General features: G+C 42.2%; 1 protein-coding gene across 4 annotated transcripts in view; it reads right to left on the bottom strand.

Moving 5' to 3' along the window:
• The window catches only part of LOC147339318 (E3 SUMO-protein ligase PIAS1-like), a 67,672-nt gene that overhangs the window by 2,074 nt on the left and 45,979 nt on the right, over nucleotides 1–19,619 (bottom strand). For 3 of the 4 annotated variants that reach the window (XM_086292404.1, XM_086292410.1, XM_086292426.1), the window contains 11 exons: nucleotides 12,046–12,130; nucleotides 11,794–11,932; nucleotides 11,575–11,709; nucleotides 10,249–10,354; nucleotides 9,855–9,928; nucleotides 9,412–9,572; nucleotides 8,355–8,491; nucleotides 7,937–8,168; nucleotides 7,213–7,352; nucleotides 5,750–5,790; nucleotides 1–4,174 (listed from right to left, as the gene is read on the bottom strand). The exon at nucleotides 1–4,174 is cut by the window's left edge and continues 2,074 nt beyond it. In XM_086292404.1, the coding sequence (XP_086148530.1) occupies nucleotides 3,812–4,174; nucleotides 5,750–5,790; nucleotides 7,213–7,352; nucleotides 7,937–8,168; nucleotides 8,355–8,491; nucleotides 9,412–9,572; nucleotides 9,855–9,928; nucleotides 10,249–10,354; nucleotides 11,575–11,709; nucleotides 11,794–11,932; nucleotides 12,046–12,130 (1,613 nt within the window). In that variant the 3' untranslated portion in view covers nucleotides 1–3,811. Of the gene's footprint in view, nucleotides 4,175–5,749; nucleotides 5,791–5,837; nucleotides 6,962–7,212; nucleotides 7,353–7,936; nucleotides 8,169–8,354; nucleotides 8,492–9,411; nucleotides 9,573–9,854; nucleotides 9,929–10,248; nucleotides 10,355–11,574; nucleotides 11,710–11,793; nucleotides 11,933–12,045; nucleotides 12,131–19,619 lie in introns of those variants that run through there. The other variant, XM_086292418.1, reaches the window with a different exon arrangement.

Genomic DNA, 19,619 nt, shown 5'->3' with positions numbered 1-19,619 from the left:
GGCTTTGAAATCAGCTGATCTGCTGGGGTTGGGGTGATCTTACCTCTGTTGTCAATTTGAACCTTTTTCTTCTTTTTTTTAAATTATAGGTTCTTGTTGTTATTGAAGGGGGATTAACCCTTTACAGCCGATCGGAGCGGGCACGCTCTGTTTTGCGTAACTATTTTTAAATCCCGGTAGCTCTGCAACCAAGTAAGCTAGCGCAATAATTTTTTTTGCATATGAAACTGGAGGAGTTGTACTTACATCTTATGCCATCAGCTTGTCCTAGGTCACAGTTTCCTTCCACATATAGCTTTGCAAAAACTGCATAAAAATCACTTGCAGCAACAAAAACATGATATTCCAGAAACACGCTTCGCCGATCCATCAGCTGTTTGTAACACTTCCTACGTCCATCAGCGCGAACTATCACATGACCGCATGACCTGCCCGAAACCGGAAGTGACGTCATTTTGCGGAAATGTAGTTTTTTACGATCGGGGCCTTATGAGCTTGTGTTTTACTTGTTATGTGTTTTAAAAAGTTATGTTTGACTTTATGACTTTCTGTGTCGTTTCTGGGATGCTTAAGACTCATATTGCACTGCTGGAAATAGTTTATTTTGATGCATATGCTGTTATTTTGCAAATTTGCACTATAATATTTATTTTCGTTTTTCCTGCAGTATATAAAAATTGGTGTATTTCAAAAATAAAACTATGAAGACACTCAAAATAAATTTCCTGTGGTGGGAAACTAGTTTGTGTAACTTTTTTGTATTTACAGTTTTGAGGGATAAGCCTCTTAAATTTCTCTAACTAGAAATATATGTTAAAAAAACAAAAACGATTTTCAATTTTTTTGTAGTTTATTGCACTTTTTTGCAATTTATGTAATTACTATGCACCTAATGCAGACATATTATTAAAGTTTGGGCTATAATGGTTGTATTGATGTATAGCAACTTGAAATGCTCCCAAAAATGGCTCCACAGCATGTAAAAATATAATATAAGCTCTGGCGAACTTGGTTCTATGGTAGGTCTTAAAGGGTTAATGTTTCACTGAGATGAGCTAAAGCTTAAAGGTAGCTGTGGGAACACGGCAAAAAGCTTTAAATCTTTTGACACTAAAGGCTCTGAACGGTTTTTCTTCCGCCTGGCCAAAGCAGCAAAAATGCCCAAACCTGCACGTGACCGCCACTTGAATAGAAAAACCTTTAAATTCCTGACAGAATCAAACAATATTTCAACGAATATCTACAGCAACTCTTCATTAAACTGTTTACTGACAACCCATCGGGTGCTCACTCACACCGACTCGGTCATTTCTTAACGGTAAGCAGCAGGAACTCGAAGCGCATTAAATCAAGCGCGTAGTAATAACGCATGTGTTTTGTGCCCTTATCGTAAATATTACCCAAGTCAGCTCCAGAGAAAACACACACGCACGCACACACGCGTCATTTCCATTTATGAGTGACTACACAACACCTTTCTGAGAAGTTGTGCTGCTGGCAGGGAAAAAACAAAGAAGTAAAATGCACATTAAATAAAGTCATATAACATCAGTTCCCAGAGACTCACACACTCTCAGTCATGGAATTCAAACATTATGTAAAAATATAATGTACAGAAATATGAATACAAAATAAATAAAATACTGTACGACATACACGACACAGACGAGACTTGTTCTGGCAAATGACTGAGTCAGTCTGAGAGGTGGGGGGCGGGTTCCCATGAGAAGACCTGGGAAAAGATTTACAAATGCCAAGAGAGAGACACAGAGGGCGAGACAGGGAAGGGTGTATCTGGTTTGTCGAGAGTGGAGGGACAGGGCAGAGGATCTAATGTGATGGGTTGTGCTGTCAGAAGCGATTATCTCACGGTGGCGGGGATAATTAGGCTCTGACGGGAACTGCCCGTGTCCGACCTCTGGAAGAAGAGCGTCTAAGAGAGACGGATAACAGGGGACTCTGAGAAAGTTTCAAGGACACAGAGAAAGGGGGAGGTGGGGTGTGCTGAACGGGCACCGGGATTAACGGTGTCACCAGTAATGTGACCAGATTACAGAGGATCTCTGCAACATGGATCTGTTAATAACCTGAGGGGAGCAGAAAGCGCAAGCGTGTCCAGTCTTAAAACTGCAAACCTTTCACTTTTTTAAGCTGAACGTTAACGCCGTCCTAAAACCGCTGCGCTGTTCTGACACTTCCACATCACGCTCTGAACATTGCAGAGGTTTTTTTCATTTAAGAAGCAGACAGGCAATGTATTTTTAAACCATCTGACTCGGTGCCCGGTCTAAAAAGGGACAAGCTGAGATTGCCTTCTTCAACTGTGTCCCACTATTATCTGCTTTTCCCAAATAAAACTCCTGAGATGATATCAGTCACAGGTCTGATCTTCAGAAGATGCATTAAAAGGAAAGTGGGCCAGGGGTTGTGGGTAAGCTTTTAAGACATTAATCTGAGCAAAAAACAAGAACAAAAAACCCCCAAAAACAAAAGAACAGGCACAACTTTAAGCTTAGTCACGTGCTATGGACGCCTGTATCTTTAAAAAGGCCTAGCGCTGCTACAACACCAATTTGACCTTCATCATCAACAGAGAAGACGAGACACGGTGGGCAGAGGATTAAGTGGCTTAAAGGAAGGACAGCAGACTGAAAAGACTGTGACGCACAGATCAAACTACCCTCTTGATTATTTTGATCATATTCAGGTACCGTGTGTGGTTTTTTTGTCGTTTTTTTGGGGGGGGGGGCATTGTGCAAATGAAATAAACAACTGTAACTGTTCCATCGAAAACCTCTAAACTGGCAGGTATAAATAGTTTCACTTCTAAATGCTGTCTGCAGGTAGAGTCTCTAAAAGGAGGCGGGAATTGAGGAGAGGAAATGAAAAACATTAAAATAAAATGGAAATGGCTAATTCCACACTCCCCACAGCATCAACCTGAAGGTCAAAGGGAATGCATATATATTCATATATATATATATATATTTCTAAAGGCTTAAATATCATACATAACTTAAAAGCATAATAAAATTATTAGCACATGAATAAACTGTATATTCAGCGTCTGAAAAGCTCCCGTCGTCGGAGAGAGACACAAAATGCCGTGAATTTGAACGTGAGAAAAAGAGAACAGCACGCAGAGAGAAGTGAAGTTTAGATCGGAGAAATGCAAATCTGACATCTGGAAACGGGGTATAGCTAAAAGAGAGCAAACCACATGGCAACAGGCATATGAATGAGCTCGTGTTTGTGTGAGAACACACAAAAAAATTAAATCCGACTCAGTCCTCCACTTACAAACAACGACTGAAGCAGCTCTCTAGACTGAAATTGTCCCGATTTAACATACAAAAGTAAAAGAGGAAAATAGATTCTGTTCTCTGTACACGGTGCCGCTCCTTTGTTTTTATTTAAAAAAAAAAAAAAAAAAAAAAAAGAGAAAAGAGCCCCCCCTCCTTTGTGTTTTTGCTCAGGTAGCATCTTTGCTCGTTGTGCCGGGTTGGTACCAGTATAGCAGTAACGTGGGTTCACATGCTGGACAGGTTTCTGATCTAAAGTCAGCACACCAACACAATGTCCACACCTTTAAGTGATGACTCGGGACTGGACTAGGATCAGTTGTCCGCTCATATTATTAGTGCTCTTCTTGAGACCGACTCGTCGTCACGGCTCCTCGAATGTTCAGGGTTTGATGACTCGCGGGGGGTGGGGTGGGGGGGCAGTCTAGTTTCTTAAAAGTCACCCCTCGCGGTTGAGTTTGTTACTGGATTCCAGCTGTGCCCGCGCCGTCATCTCCACTCATCCAGGGTCAGTCCAACGATATAACATCGGGTATCCCGCCGTAAATAGCCGCCACCGCAGCTTCAGTGCTGCTCCGGCTGGCCACCACCCCGGGATGCGTGTGTGAGGAGTGTGAGCTCGAATGTGAGGACGAGTGTGTCGAATGAGTGTCACGGAGGCTGCTGGACGAGACCAGGCTGCTGGTGCTGCCCGAATTGCTCACCCCGTTGGTCGGCGCTGTCAGCGAAGGCGCAGAGGAGACTGCCGATTGGTCGAGGAACAGGTGGGAGGCGGAGGAGGAGGTGGTGTAGGGCATGAAGCGGTTGAGAAGCAGCTCGTGGTCTTCTGAGGCCGAGGCAGCCGCCGCTGCTGCCATAACCATGTTGTAATGCTGAAAGGAGGCAGAAACAGAAGCAGGGAGGGGGTGTTAGTGAGGCACAAAGTCCTGAAAGACCCAGATGTGGGTCAGTTTAAGTCTGAGAGTAGTTCAAATATCATTCACCCATCTGCATATCCTGCTTTTATGTTTCTCATTTACTAACAACACATTCAAACAGCGAGAACATAACAGAAGAATAAGAGAAACATAAGAGATTACTAAACTATCCCAGACAAACAGACAGAACTCTAACAGGCAATCATTGTGCATTTCACGCAGGTGAGCTGTTCTGCATAAGATACAGTTTAATAACAGACAATGTAGTGCTCTGTCATGGTGAAGAGAGAGGTGAGTGTAAAAGCAAAGATGTGCCTACGCTCAAATATGGTCACAAGCTCTGGGTAGCGACCGAAAGAATGAGATCATGGATACACGTGGTGGAAAAGAGATTTCTCAGAAGACCTCCCTTAGAGATAGGGTGAGGAGTTTAGCCATTTGGGCAGGGCTCACAGTAGAGCCACTGTTCATCCACATCAAAAGCAGCCAGCTGAGGTGGCTTAGGTGTCTGACAAGGATGCCTCCTTGGCATGGTGTTCCAGGCATGTCCCATTGGGAGGAGGCCTCAGGGTTGCCCCAAGACACGTCAGAGAGATTCCATCTCTTGGCAGGCCTCCGCTGGCCTTGCTGTTTCCTCAGATAAGCTGGAGGAGGTTTAGAGGGAGGCTGCTGGCTCCGTGACCCAGCCCCGGATCAGCAGAAGACAATAGATGGATGGCGTTCCATTTTACTAAAGTGTGTATAGTGTGATCTTGTTAGTTTCACTTCACAACAACAGTCATCTATCTCAAGGTTCTTTGTAAGGTAAGGTAATACCTAGGTATGGTAAGATAAGACTTAGGTATACCTAAGGGGGGGCACATACGGCGAGCTCTCCAAAAACTCTTTAACTCAAATCTCACGTATTATACTGCATGTACAGTCGCTGTCACAGGTATGGATACATGCAGTTGTGAAGAATGTGTAAAACTGACCTACGCCTGTAAGTCATTACAGGTGACCACTGAAGCACAGGTGTATTTAAAACTTTCAGGAAGCAACGAAACCGCTCTCCAACAAAAACTCCTCACTGTGAAGTCTGTGGATTCATGCAAAGCAATACTGACTCTTGATGTGCAGTTGCTGTTGAATTTTAATACTATTTTAGACACATATGGCATCCCATTCATCCTCACTGGCAGAAGAAATCCCAGATGCAGATAACAGCTGGATATTGCACTACTGAAGCTATGCAAGACACTCTCATTTGGCAAACCTTCATCTCTCCTTAAATAACCAGTACAGACTACAGCCCAGAGGCAGAAGAAATAAGAACACTCGGTAACAGACACATTTTATGAGAAATAACACAAAGAGGGCAGCTTGTTTCTGAGGAGGGCTAAAAACAAAGCTTTTGCTTTCTTTTTTTTCCATAAGCACGTTTTGAACATTTTGTTCTCACAGGCTTCCAGGATTTTACTGAAAACAACAAAGTGTTTCAGCTGCTAAATTCAGCCACGTTTACACAATATCAAACACTGCTGTACGTACCGGATGATTGTCCCCTTGAAGAAAAGAGAAAAAATTCAACTCTGGAAATAAAGTAGAGAAAAAGTCAGTGATGAATATCACAAATGCAAATACATATTGTATGGTTTGTTTGTTTTTTAAGTTAAGAGAAGTCAGAAGCACAAATCTGTGAAATAGGCAAGGTCGATTCATTAAAAGTTAAAGAGTTAAGTTCAGTTGCAATTTTAAGCTTTTTGCCTTTTCCATTGTGTTTTCTTTCAGAATTTACTGTGCAAAAGTCTTGAGCCACCTCCTTGTCAGAAAAATGGGAAATAGGCACAACAATATATTGAAACACCTGCAATCATACATGAAATACAGTGCTGTTATTGTTAGAGTTTATGACCATAGCACCCTGAGCATGCCCAGTCTCAGCTGAAGTCAGAAGCTAAGCAGGGTAGGGGATGGTTAGCACTTGGATGAAAGACCGTCTGGGAATACCAGCTGCTGTAAGCTTTGGGGTGGCTGTAGCTCAGGAAGTAGAGCAGGTTATCTACTATTCTGTTGGTGGTTTGATCCCTGGCTGCTCCAGTCTGCATGCCAAATATCACTGGGCAAGACAGGTTGACCCAAGTTACTCTCCGAACATCCATCGCAGTATGAAAGTTTGTCCTTTTAATGCATTTGTAATGTTTGGGATCATTTTCAGCATGAAGTTGTTGTAAATGAGACGCTTTCCACATGTTATTGCATAATGAATCAATGTCTTTTCTGCATTAATCAAAGCGAGGCTACAGTTTGTTTGTTTTTTTTTTAAGCCTGACATTTTTTGGTCTTATCACTTCTTTTGTCCTCCACTTATGCAGTTTCTTCAGTGTTTTTAAGGACACATTGCACACTACACTGAGATCAGTTAACTAATAGCTCTTTAGGAATCACTGTGTTAGAGCAAAAATACTATTTTATATCTGTCAAACTGTGTTAGCTCTGGCATTTTTCATCTGATTCAACTAAAGAAAGTATGAAAATGGCAAACTTTTGTGTCAGGCTACTACTAACAAAGTGCTAAAGATAGAATTTAAAATGCGTTGCTAAATTGTCTGTTATGTGTAAACACAACACTGCTTCTTCTCTTGAGTTAGGAGCATTTATTATTAATTATTACTTCTACTGAATGAGCCACGATGAGCCAAAGACCTTCAGAAAGCCTGGAGAACTGCTGCACTTTGAAAAATGACAACAAAGCGTGGCTCACTGGAAGATAAACAGGAAGAAATGAGAGGTGACTCAAGACTTTTGCACAATACTTTTGTTATGTTAGAACAGTGTGGCTCTTTGGCAGAATTTTACATAAAGTTAGCACAATTTTAACAAAATTTGGCTACACACTGTGAATGATATAGGTTATAGTTAGGTTTACATAAATGCACTGTACACAACAGTATCTTTACTAATGCACATGTATTCATGAATACTTGCAAAGCATCCTGTATGTGTGTCATTACCTGAAAGGTCATTGGGGGTGTGGTAGTAGGGCCTGTAGTCCTGGATGAGAGGGGGGACAGGAGGGATGTAGCTGGTGTCTATCCCGGGCATGCTGGGGGTACGGCTCACAGGAGAGGCCTGATGGTGCAGGTTCAACACGCTAAAGGCAAACACAGAGGAAGAAGACGAAGAGATAAAGAACTAAAGAAGCCACGTAACTTCTAATAAGGCTTTTATGATGTGTCACGTGTACTGGGATAAACCACAGGGCCGTCCTGTCACCTTCAATTAGAAAAGTAACACTCACAGGATTCATTAAAGAGAAATGGGAGCAGCAGATGCACCTAATGAATTTTGGATTGGTAGAAAAGGCAGCTGTTTAAATTTCATAGCCATACTAAAGCTGGATTCAAGACTTCAGTCGGGTCTGTTTGTCGGCAGTGTTGAAATTTTGCGACAAACTATGATTGGCTGAACTTTGATTCCTGTTTGCAAAAAAGGCAAGCGAGGCGAGTTATGGAAAGTCAATCGGGTCATCAGACACAAATGTTTCGTCGACACGCTCGGGCACCGACTGCGAGCGCCGATGTGAAATGTCAAGAAGATGCTGTGCTCATGAATCATTTAAGCAGAGAGACAAAACTGCCCACGCGAGCGGCTAAAACGAGCATCAATTTCACATTTAATCAAATTCAACCTGCCTGCGGAGATTAAATCAGCATCTAGGGTGTGTGCTCGCCTCACCCTTTGTTGATGACGGGTGGCGAGGTCGGGGACATCGAAGGGCACGCTCTTTTGATAGGAGGAGGCAGCGTTGGGGGCGGCGGCGGCGGCGAATCCGGTCCTTCATCGTCTGAGGAGCTGTCCAGTGTCAAGTCGATCACTTCCACTTTCTTGCCGTTGCTGCTGTCGCTGCCTCCGTGGCTGGATGCCGAGGAGCTCCGCTGATCTGAGCCTGCGGCGGTCCGGCATGAGCCTGTAGAGCGGCGGTGATGTATCAGTTTGTGCAAATGTTTTTGCTTTTCAGAGACTGAACAGTTAAAAAAAACAAAACACAACTTCTCCCAACAGATGCCTCGCCTAATTAAAGCTGGGATCACTAAAGGCAGGCTTTCAGGCTAGCATTCCCCTTCCCTCCCTCCTTGTTTATCCCTCATCTCACCATCCAGCCCATTGTTATAGGAAGCAGAGGACACCTCCTGCACTTCCTTCTTAGACCTCATGGGGGCCCAGCTGCCATCCTCCTTAAACTGGATCTCATCACAGTCCGTGCAGCTATTGAGGATCTCTACAAAAAGCCTGAGAACAAACACACATGTCATACAGCAACCAAGAGAAAAAGACTTCACATCCACTTTACAGTTTCTCTCTAAAAATCATTCCACAAACGGTTCTTTTATATTGAGCAAGTGTTTGGAAGATAAACCCCCCCCACTACATTTATTAGAGTAAATCCCTTATGCTGTATCATTTTATTTGTATCCCATCATATATATATATATATATATATATATATATATATATATGTGTGAAGAAGAACCACATAGCAAGCATTGAGTAACAGAGTAAATAAAGAAAACAATACAACGCTCCACAGAGCAACAACAAACAAACAACAACAAGAAAAGGAGAGACGAGGTAAATTGTTACAGTGTTCTGGGACTTTAAACATAAAGGCTGTTTTTTGCTGCAAAAAATATAGTGTGGCACATACACTGACCAGCCACTTTATTGGGTACACCTGTTCAACTGATTGTTAACACACATATCTAATTGGCCAATCACATGGGACCAACTCAGTGGATTTTTGGAATGTAGACAGGGACAAGACGACCTGCTGAATTTCAAAACGACGCATCAGAATGAGGAAGAAAAGTGATTTAAGTGACTTTGAACGTGGCATTGCTGTTAGTGTCAGACGGGCTGGTCTGAGCGTTTCACAAACTGCTGGTCTGCTGGGATTTTCCTCTATAATCATCTCTAAAGTTTACAGAAAATTGCCTGAAAAAAACCAAAGAGAGAAAAAAATCCAATATCCAGTTCTCTCTGCAAAAACAACCCATTGATGTCAGCGATCAGAGGAGAACGGCCGGGCTGCTTTGAGCTGATAGAAAGGCAACAATAACTGAAATAAGCATTTGTTACAACCACGGTATTTAGAAGAGGACCACTCTTGGCACTATTTGATCAAAGGTCACCGGCAGGCCACAGCGACCTACCCATCAATGATGAGATGCTCGTACGGCGCCTTCTTGTCGCAGACGGGACACACCCAGGTGGGCTTCTTCTCATTCATTTGGATGTAAAGTGTGGCGTCGAAGCACTGCAGGTGGGAACATGTCAGCGCCCGGCACGGGATCATCAGCCGCATCTTCCCCAGCTGCGCGGTGAGCACATACGTAGTCAGGCCACGAAGGAAGTATAAGTGACACACAAATGTCACAAACACAACAAACCCATATAGCAAAACAGGATAGGGGCCAGAAGACAATAAGACAGGTGGTTCATGTTCACATACATAAGTTATGTGCGAGGGCATGTCGAGTCACATACAAAGTAAAATGAGAGGAAAAAGAAAAGTAAAAAGTGGAGCAACGTGTTTGGGCATGACTGAACCTCGAAGAAGGGCCTTAAATTCATGAGGAGCAGGGAGCATGTTTACCGGGCAGAGGAGCGACACTCGAAGGCTGGTTGTGGCTATTTCGCTGTCTGGGTCGGCTGTTAGCTTCTCTTTTACTGCAGGGTAGAGGAGAAGGACAAACACGTGTCAGTGTCAGAACCAAAGTCCTGACTTCTCCTACCAGATGAGCCTCCTGAATCACTGCCTGACTGCACCTAAATCTTTTTATGCAACTTGCAAAACAGCATGCAAGAAATATACAGACAGCTCCCATCTGACTGGATGAAAACATTTCAAAACAAGAGTTCAGTCTTAAGCCTTTTGCCCTGTCCCACACCACAAATTCAGCCTTTGATACATTAAATTACAGTGGAAACAGAAGAACAGCATTAGCTGATACACTGGATAGGTGCTTCTTTTAACAAGAGGTCCTTACTGAGTGCTCTGGAGTGGTCTGGGTTTCTGATGCCTTTAGCTCGCAGTCTCTGTAACAGCACTGTGGACGACTGCTGCTTCACCAAGTACACCGCCATCGAGTAACTCTGAACACACGGGAAGACACGACAGAGAGTGACAGCACGTCCTTGAACATGTTACTCAGTATAACTTTCAATGTTTGCCTCCACAGTCTCAGTGAAATCGATCCATCTGCTGTGACACTAATGTAAGTTGTGCAACAGTCAGCAAGCTCTTCTGTTCTCAGACCTTTCCTTTACCGCCCTCTACTGTCCGTCTGCGGAACGTCGCGCTCCACCCACCTCGATAAAAGCCAGCAAATATAAAGACAGAATTTTCTTAATCACATTTATGACGCGTTTATCCTGAAATCCTTCATCAAACGCCTCTGAATCCATGTATTTTAAAGGGAAATCTTCCCCTGAAGTTGTAGTTTTTATCCAATTTTGGTTTTCTTTTACAACGTTTGGCTGTAAAAAGGGAACACTGTGCCCCTTCCTGGGCTTCGCACCAATTTGAAAGCCTCTTTATATAATCAAAGTATTCTTTAAGTCTTTTTTAAAATAGGCTCTTCTCTGCTTCTTCTTTTTTTGTCTGTCATCTATGTGAACACAGTAAGTTAAGAACACCGTGTGATGTGATCATACACTGAGGAATGCGCCAGCACCTCGTTGCATAAATGGGGACATACATTAATCAAGATTAATGCAGATTTTCAGGACCTCTATTTAAGACAGAAAATTCACATTAATAACACCTGCGGATCAGCTCCAACACCAGATTAATTAACCGTGTTGTATCTGGATAGAGCACACAATAGAATTTATTAAATTTTTTTAATGATCATGATGCCATTAAAAAAAAAGTCAAACCGTAACTTGTCTCTAGTCCCTTATGTTGTGTTACTAAAAATAAAAAAAGACTATATTGTGATTCAAGTGCTTGGAAGTATAAGGAGTGAAAAAGTCTGCAGAGGAAGTAAAGGAGCAAGAGTGCAATGAGTTGAACACAAGACATTCACACATAATATTTCTATGTCATTTCTTTGTAAAGCCAGAATTAGCTTCGTCTTATTTGTATTAAGCTTGTTTACGTGTTTGTCTGATGGAAGAGGCTTAGACGAGGGTGGGGGAGCTGCAGGAAGTCAGATATCTGCTTTCAACTTCAGAACGACACCAAAGCTGAGAAAAGCAAAAAGTAAGCCTTCGTATTTGAGCAGCTGCAAACCAGCAAATGTTTAAATTCATTCATTACGCATCTAAAGTGTCAGTTATTCACACACACTGCAAAAAGCTTTGGCTCCTACCCTTCCGATCTCAGCGGTCCACGACACCACGATGGTATTGGGGACTGTGGTGGACAATCTGACCAGTGAGGTAATGTTGATTGGGCGGCTGGGCCGCTTGGGCTCGACACCGTTTTTGGTTGGAGGAAGATAACCCTAGAAATGAGAAGCGAATATCATTAATGTCGTTTTCCAGGTGGCATTCTAACATTCTTTATTAAACGGCTGAGCGCTTCTCACCGGCAGGTTGCACGGCTTCCCGTTTACTTTCACACACAGATTGGGGGGGAAATGGTCTTCCTGAGGACAGCTGGTCTCCGACAGGCAAAACCGCAACTGAACCTGAACTGAGAAGTCACATTTGGTCCCCGAGATGTCCCTTTGAGAGCAGAAACACATTTATCAATGCGCAGCCGCGCAAACCCTGTACATTTCTGAATTATTCATGAACAATTCAGCATCCTGCGTTGACGGAGCGGCGTTAAATTTTACATTGAGCTGCTGATCTGCTGAACTTGCTGCGGCGTTAAAGCGAAGGCGAAACATGTCTCCTGAAACCGCTGGCTGTTGTCTGACGCTGCAGAGAGACAGAGAGAAAGCGGGAAAGGACATGTTTAATAGTTGAGGACATTACATATAAACCTGAATTAATAGTGCCTGCTTTCTCACATTACATGCATCTACTTTTAAACCCTCAGACATAAATATAATAAAAAACAACGTCTGAACAAATAACACGCCCCATACATGAAGCAGGTGAGGAAATATGTGCACAGCTGTGTAGCAGAGGGGCTCTCCTTCATAAACATCTGCATTATCAGGCAGGGCTCGCACGCATGAAATGACTAACTGAGAAACACCTGGACGCCAAAACCAAACCTCACACTAAGGTGAAAACGAAGGAGAAAATGTGTGCGTGCTATTTATAGGCCCACCCACAGGTGCGAGCTCGAGAAAAGTTTGAGCTGGATTTGTGTAGGAGGTCAACATGAAACTACGAGTCACGAGGGTTCAAACCGAGCCCTGTTTTGCATTTGGACTTTAACGATGTTTCAGCTTCTTAGGAAACTTGCTTAAATATCTTCTGTCATAAAGTGAAAGACAGACACCGACAGTTAGTTTCTCTTGGCACAGATGGGTATCCCATCGAACCAGTGGCAGTTCAGGGGTTTAAAAAAGAGTTTATATATTCTATCATCCCTGTGAAAAATTCATTAATATGTTTGAACATGTTCGTTTGATGATTTCAGATGGAAATGTAAAAATAGCAAATTATCATTTTAGGGTTATTACATTTTAAACTGCAACTACACAAAAAATAGCAGCCACAGAGGTCGTAGTGAAACTCCAAACGTGACAGTTTCTCAGGTCCTTCTGTTTGCACTAATATTTATACTCTCACATCTTTGGGAGCTCACCTTTGACACTACCTTCAAGTCTTTCGTTCGGCAAGATAAAAGCCCCGTGGGTCATAAAAAATGTGGTATGGGAGTTACAGACATTTAAGTATTATATTCAGTACTGTGCAAAAGTCTCGTTTCTTTATGTTGTGCTTCTGAGGATGGCATCTCTCAGTGCAGTACGTTCTATATATTTGAGAAAACTGATCTGAATGTTGTTGTTAAGAAATACAAACATTCAACAACGACCTGACAAGGGACATGTGGGATACATCTGCACTTGGTTTAAAGAACGATCATGGATTGGCCTCCCCAGAGTCTGGGCCTCGACTTTATTGAAGATCATCTGAACTGAGAACAGGAAAAAAAAGGCAGCCAACATCCAAAGAAGAGCTTTGAATGTCCTTCAAGAAGCCTAGAGAACTATTCCTGAAGACTACAAGACAGCTTCCTAAGGCTGTGTTGAACCATAAAGTTAGAATAATAATGGATTGCATTTTATATAGCGCTTTTTGAGACCCTCAAAACACTTTACAATTAAACTATTCATTCACTCTCACATTCACACACTGGCAAGTTACAGTTGTAGCCACAGCTGGGGCAGACTGACAGAAGCCCCTCTGGCCATCACCAGTAGGTGAAGTGTCTTGTCCAAGGACACAACGACCAAGACAGAGAGAGCAGGGGATCGAACCGGCAACCTTCCGGTTACAAGATGAGCTTCCCAACCCCCTGAACCACGGTCGTCCCCTGACTGACTGTGCAAAGTCAGTTTTTATCTATATGTTGCATTCCCGTGTCACGCCTACATGTTTCAGTAAATCACTGAACCTACTACACCTGTATTCATGTGTTCTGTACACACATGAAATCAAACTACACTTTAAATTGGGTTGAGATGAACAAACAGGTAAAAAAAAAAAACAAAAAAAAAAACAACAACAACCAAAAAAACAAAAAAACAAAAAACATATTTAAAAAGAAATTCCAGCTGAGATGTAGAACAGGTGATGAACTTCTTAGTTGGAATGAAACTGAAAAATGAAAGCAACTAAAATCTCCACTGAAAAAGATTTTCTTAAAAAAATCTTCATTACAAGTTTTCCTTACGCAGACCACTATAATCAGTGTTAAAACACTGTTGATGTTTTACTCCCTCTGCGTGGATGTTGTGAAACAGATAAATCTCAGTGGGAATGTTTTGGTCTGCAGGTTGTGTAAGTGAGGAGCGAGGAGGAGTTGTTGCTTTAGCTACATAAAATAATGCTGAACTGTGAGTGTGTGAGTTAAAATGTGTCTCTGTACACACACACACACACACACACACACACACACACACACACACACACACCAGCTTTAAGAACACAAAAATGCTTTCCATATATGGCGCGTGCGTGTGTGATAGGGGGGTGGGGGGCAGTACAGTTCCTATGGATGATTACTGGACCAATCATGTACCTCCTCTCGGCATACCAAACAGCCATTAAATTTTCCAGTGATGACCCGTCTCATCACCAGCGTGGTATATAATTTGTTTGACATGTGCAGTGTTTGCTGTATGTTCCTGTGTGTTTTAAGCAGCAGCCTGTGCACTGCGGAACAAAATCATGCGCGAGTGTGCTTTCGAACAACCATCTCCCTCCTCTCCGGGCACACAGGTTATAAATAGAAAAAGCTCTCTCACTCCCTCACTCTTGCTCTGCCTATCTCCTATCACTCTATAACTCCCTCTCTCTCTCTCTCTGGTGCTGGATTTGTTTCTGGTGTTTCAAAGTGAGTGGTTGGGAGAGATATGAAAGAGGTTGAAATGGCCTTTGATTGATGTCTTCCTCACTCTCACTAACACAAGGCTGTATTTTTACCCAAGCACAGTGTTGGACATCAACTTTAACATATTTTCTTTGTTTTTCTCACTAACTGGTCTAAAGTAGCAAAATATATATCTGCTTATATCTGAAAGCAGATGCAAGCTGCTCATTAGCCCTTTACCATTAATCTTCCTTGGGATTTCTGTCCTGCTTATACACAAAATTAAAAGTAGCAGTTTGAAACTAAACTTAGTCTTCTCACCACAGATCATATTTCTCATTCAAATCTACAATAGTCAACTTTTGGTATTATAGCGGGCACTGCTGCCAAGACACGTGTTGTGCCATATCTCATCACTCTCCTGTTTCCTTGGTAACCAAGCAACTACCATTAACACAGCACATGGAGCCCAGAGTCGATGAATGGAAGAGTCGCGTCATCTCCGTTCACTCCAATGATCCTGATAATGCAGATCTTTAGCAACATATGCTAGCTGCACCATAGAGATATAGCACAGCGTGGAAGTTTGAGATGCATTTTTACAAGGTAATAAATTAAAAAAAAAAAACAACAAGTCTGTAATGTTATCAGCACACAATCCAACTGCCCACTAAGCACTTGTCAGAACTATTCCAAACTCCCGCTGATAGGACTCTGATTTAGTCAAGGGCTCTGATGAGCCTAGCCTAGCGCTAGCCACAACCGGGTTTCTTTACTTTGTTTTTACTGAAAATCAAAAGCAACACATCTATGGATGTTACACAGAACAAATACAGTTGATTTATTAACAAAAAATAAAGGAAAATCTAAAATCTCACTGGAAACAGGGGAAACGGTTAGCCTGAGTTTCACCAAAAGTACAAAATGCTACCTCAGGAGGCGCTAAATCCCACGAAACTATGCAGACTTCCATTGTTTACAGAAGAACAAGAATAAGAAGCATAACAGCTGCTTAAAACAAACTCAGAGATTTGTTACTGTGGTGATGCAGCAGTTTGGCCCACTGATATCTGCTGTTGCGATCACTCATGTAAGGAAGGCAAAAGATATAAATAAATAAATCTTTTTTTAAATCATAGTTTTACTTCTGATTGCAGCCCAGTTATTGGCTGCAATCAGAACATGTGTTCAGTGTGTGTGTGTGTGTGTGTGTGTGTGTGTGTGTGTGTGTGTGTGTGTGTAATAATATACATGTAAGTGGTAAAAATCTTTTCACAGAAGTCTGTTTAGTACTTGGGACAAACTAAATATAACCAATGATTCAATAGCTTCCAAAACCAGCTTCAGCAGCAATATTTCAATGAAATTATTTTCTGTGTGACTTTATCAGTCTCTAACATCACTGGGGAGGAATTTTGGCTTACTATTCAGTTCAGTGAGGTATGTAAACATTTGTTTATGCACAGCTTTCGGTCCCACCTCGACATTTCAGCACTAGGTTGAGGATCTGGACTTGGACACCTTGATTCTTTTCTTTTTCAGCCATTCTGTTCTCTGCTGTACTTGAGATCACTGGCCTGTTACATGACCCAATTTCAGCCAAGCTTTAGCTGTCAAACAGATGGCTTCAGATTTGACTAGAATACTAGAGTGGCACAGTCTTCTGTGGTTAGCACTTTTGCAAGCAAGAAGGTCCTGAGTTTGCATTTTGTGCAGAGTCTGCATTTTCTGCTGTGTTTCTGTGGGTTATGGCTTCCTCCCACAGTCCAAAGAGAACCAATGGGCAATGTTAACTGGTGATTCTAAATGGGCCGTAGGTGTGAATGCGAGTGTGAATGGTTGTCTTAATGTGTTAGCCCTGCGACGGATTCCCCTATGACAGCTGGGACAGTGGACAAACAGTTTGGCATACAGAGGACTTGACTCAATGACTGTAAGGTGCTCAGGTGGTCCTGTAGCTTTAAAATGAACCCAAACCATCACCCTCCACTACCATGCTTTGAAATTGCTTTTGACGTACTGTACTGCTCAGTGTCTGACCTTGAGATGAAGTTCCTGGGATGTACACTCGTAATAAACTGTAAAATGCCAAAATAGCTGCTTTCATAGAGGTGCTCACACTTGCTGATGATCAGTTACTGACCCTCTTAATTCCGATGGAGTGAGTAAGGGTGGACTTGGGTTTTCAAAGGACTGCAGTGAAAAGTCTCCTTTTCACATGACTGCAAGTCGCTGGCATGGTGGGTCTGTCAATATGTAACTTGGTGATTAATCAAAACCCTCAACCTTTATTTGTAACTCAGCAGGTCAAAGTTACATGCAATAATGCTAGACTGAGTGAGATTTTCCACTTCAGCAGAGTGAAGACTCTTACTTTATTGCCAGTCAGCCGGCTCCTGTTGGTTCAGATGCTTTTGGTCTTGATAGCAAGATTAGGTGTATGCTGGCTTGACATGGGTGGACAGTACAACTGCTGGTTTATATTTAAGAGGAGATTTTATATTTGTTTGCAGAGTGGACTCAGATCCTAACAGAATTTAATGCAACAGCATCCTCTAATTACCCCTTAAAGCGACAGATTCTGCTGTTTAGCAAAAGTTATAAGCTCATAAAATTGACTACATCATATGCAGCAGAATTTCTATAAACTGAGCTTCTACTTATTCTCACTGAAAGAAGCAACAGAGAGCAATGATCAAGAGCTGGAATTACAGTTCCCGGCATAGCATGAAATCTTATTTCTGACTAATGGTGCTTAATAAACATAAATAAATCACCGGGACATTAATTTTGAGGCGCAAGCATAATCACAATAAATAAATAAAAGCTTCTATTAATACAAATCTCCAACCATGTGTCTCAGAGTACCAGGAGATTATTCTGAGTAAATGCAGAAGAAGAGAGGAGGACAGCTGAGGTGAAATTTCTAAAGGTCTAACATGGGTATTACAGATAGCACAGGCTAAAGGATTTTTTGCAGTTTGTGATAGACTGTGTGCTTAATGTCGAGCTTTTGAAATCAGTTCAGCACTTCTGAAGGCAAAAACCTGCAGACTTTCTGTCCTTCATGGTACGCGGTTTGAGACCCTTGCTGTACCTGGCACTGCGCTGCATTTTAAACTGTTTCTAAACTGTAAACTGTATCTAAGGCAGATGGTGGGAGGAGTGACAGATGGGAGAATGACCTCCAATAGGTTGATGTTTACAGTACAGAGGAAATAAACCAAGCGGGAACCAAAATATACAGTCAGCTGCAGTTTTTCTGAGTATATAGAATCACTCAGAGATGTATTTCTATTTTTTCCCCGTGCATGCCTAATAACAGAAGAGGCTGAAATGACACTAACCTAGCTGTAGACCTAGTTTCTACTGAGCCTGAACTGCAGCGGCTATATTAAGAATTTGCTCTAATATTTTGTTGTGCACTTATTAATATAAATGTGGTGGACAAAAACAGCAAAGGTTCAAGGAGATCCAAAATAACTAACAACTACTTAGCCACTGTGGGAGTGTGCACAGTGCCCACAACAATGAATATGCACATACACACTGGTCTCTAAAAATACATAGGTTATCTGATTAATGAGCTCTAAAGGGAGGTGAAAAAGGGATGTGACTGGGTTGGGATTCCCACACGCCAACGAGCCAGCCTTCCCAAAAAGGAAACGTCTGTAAACCTTTCGACAAGCACACAACTGTGAAGAAAGAAAAAAAGTTTTGCGGCTGACATATTTATGTTTGAACTAAATTTATGTTCCAGTGTGACCACATCTGTTTTAAACCATGCGATTTAGCTGTTATCGGCCCATTTAATGGCTGTTATCAGTTGTTATCAGTACAATACATATTGCCAGTAGGCGCACTCCCCTCTACCTTCGAGCTGGCTCGGTAAGCCTCTACCATCCATTGTAATGAGAGATAAACAGAGAGCAACACAGACGTCTACTGTCCGTGTATAATCTCTGCTCCTAAGTGCTGTGCTAAGCTAGCAAATGTACACTCTTTACATGGTAAAAAGTGGGTTAAATAAAGGAAGTGCCAACGTCTAACCTTTTGTTCCAAAACAAAGCTAAAGACTGAGTAAAAACAAGAGTTTGCTCGCTTTTGGTGGCAAATTCATCTGTTGTGGTTGAGAGCTGACTTGATTATACGTCAGCCACTTTTAATGCCGTTTTAACCTGTGAACCTCCACTCAGAAGGGCAGAATGAGGTATAACTACCCACTAGTTGAAAGCGGAGGCCACCTACTTGGGATTGATACCAAGAGATAACTGCCATTCAGCAGGCTCATAACAACTGAAATCAACGTCTAAAAAGGTGTTAAAATTGGCAGCTGATAAAATAGAGTGAAATAATAAATTATATTTCACATTAAAAATAGGGGTGTAACTATTACCAGGCTCTTTACAGCAAGAAAACGTAAAATCTGGGTTCGGCTCTGCTTTGAAAAGAAGAAATGTGAGCTAAACATCAGAGAATGTGCTCGAGCTTCATAGCCACTCTTCAGCACAACAAAGCCCAGCTGGAGTTTATTAACTTGTTAGTGGCCTTGCTACTTTTTCTCTGGTGCACCGCATGCACGGGCGCACCGCGCACACAGAATCAAAGGCAGTGCCACATGTGCGTGCACAAACACAACATGCAGCAGCGTTCACAGACAGAACAAAGACAAAAATCCTTCCAGCGTCACTCAAACTACAACGCCAGAATGATCGGCGACAAAAAGGTCGGCTCTAAATGTCACACTCACATTCATGCACAATGACAACTTTCCAGAAGTGTTTCTTGCCCCCCCTGCAGTTATTACCTTTTATTATCCACATGTTGTAAAGTTACATACTGACAGAGCTCATTTAAGCATTCCAGCGTGCACACAGCACTGCTCAGGCTGGCATTAAAGTTTCTTTCTGGTCCTGC

This window comes from Aulonocara sp. 'chitande type north' Nkhata Bay, linkage group LG1 (genome assembly GCF_057382095.1).
Source record: "Aulonocara sp. 'chitande type north' Nkhata Bay isolate Kocher_YH1m ecotype deep benthic linkage group LG1, A_spYH_male_GT1.1, whole genome shotgun sequence".
Taxonomy (NCBI): Eukaryota; Metazoa; Chordata; class Actinopteri; order Cichliformes; family Cichlidae; genus Aulonocara; species Aulonocara sp. 'chitande type north' Nkhata Bay.
This window is presented reverse-complemented; position numbering and strand designations above follow the sequence as displayed.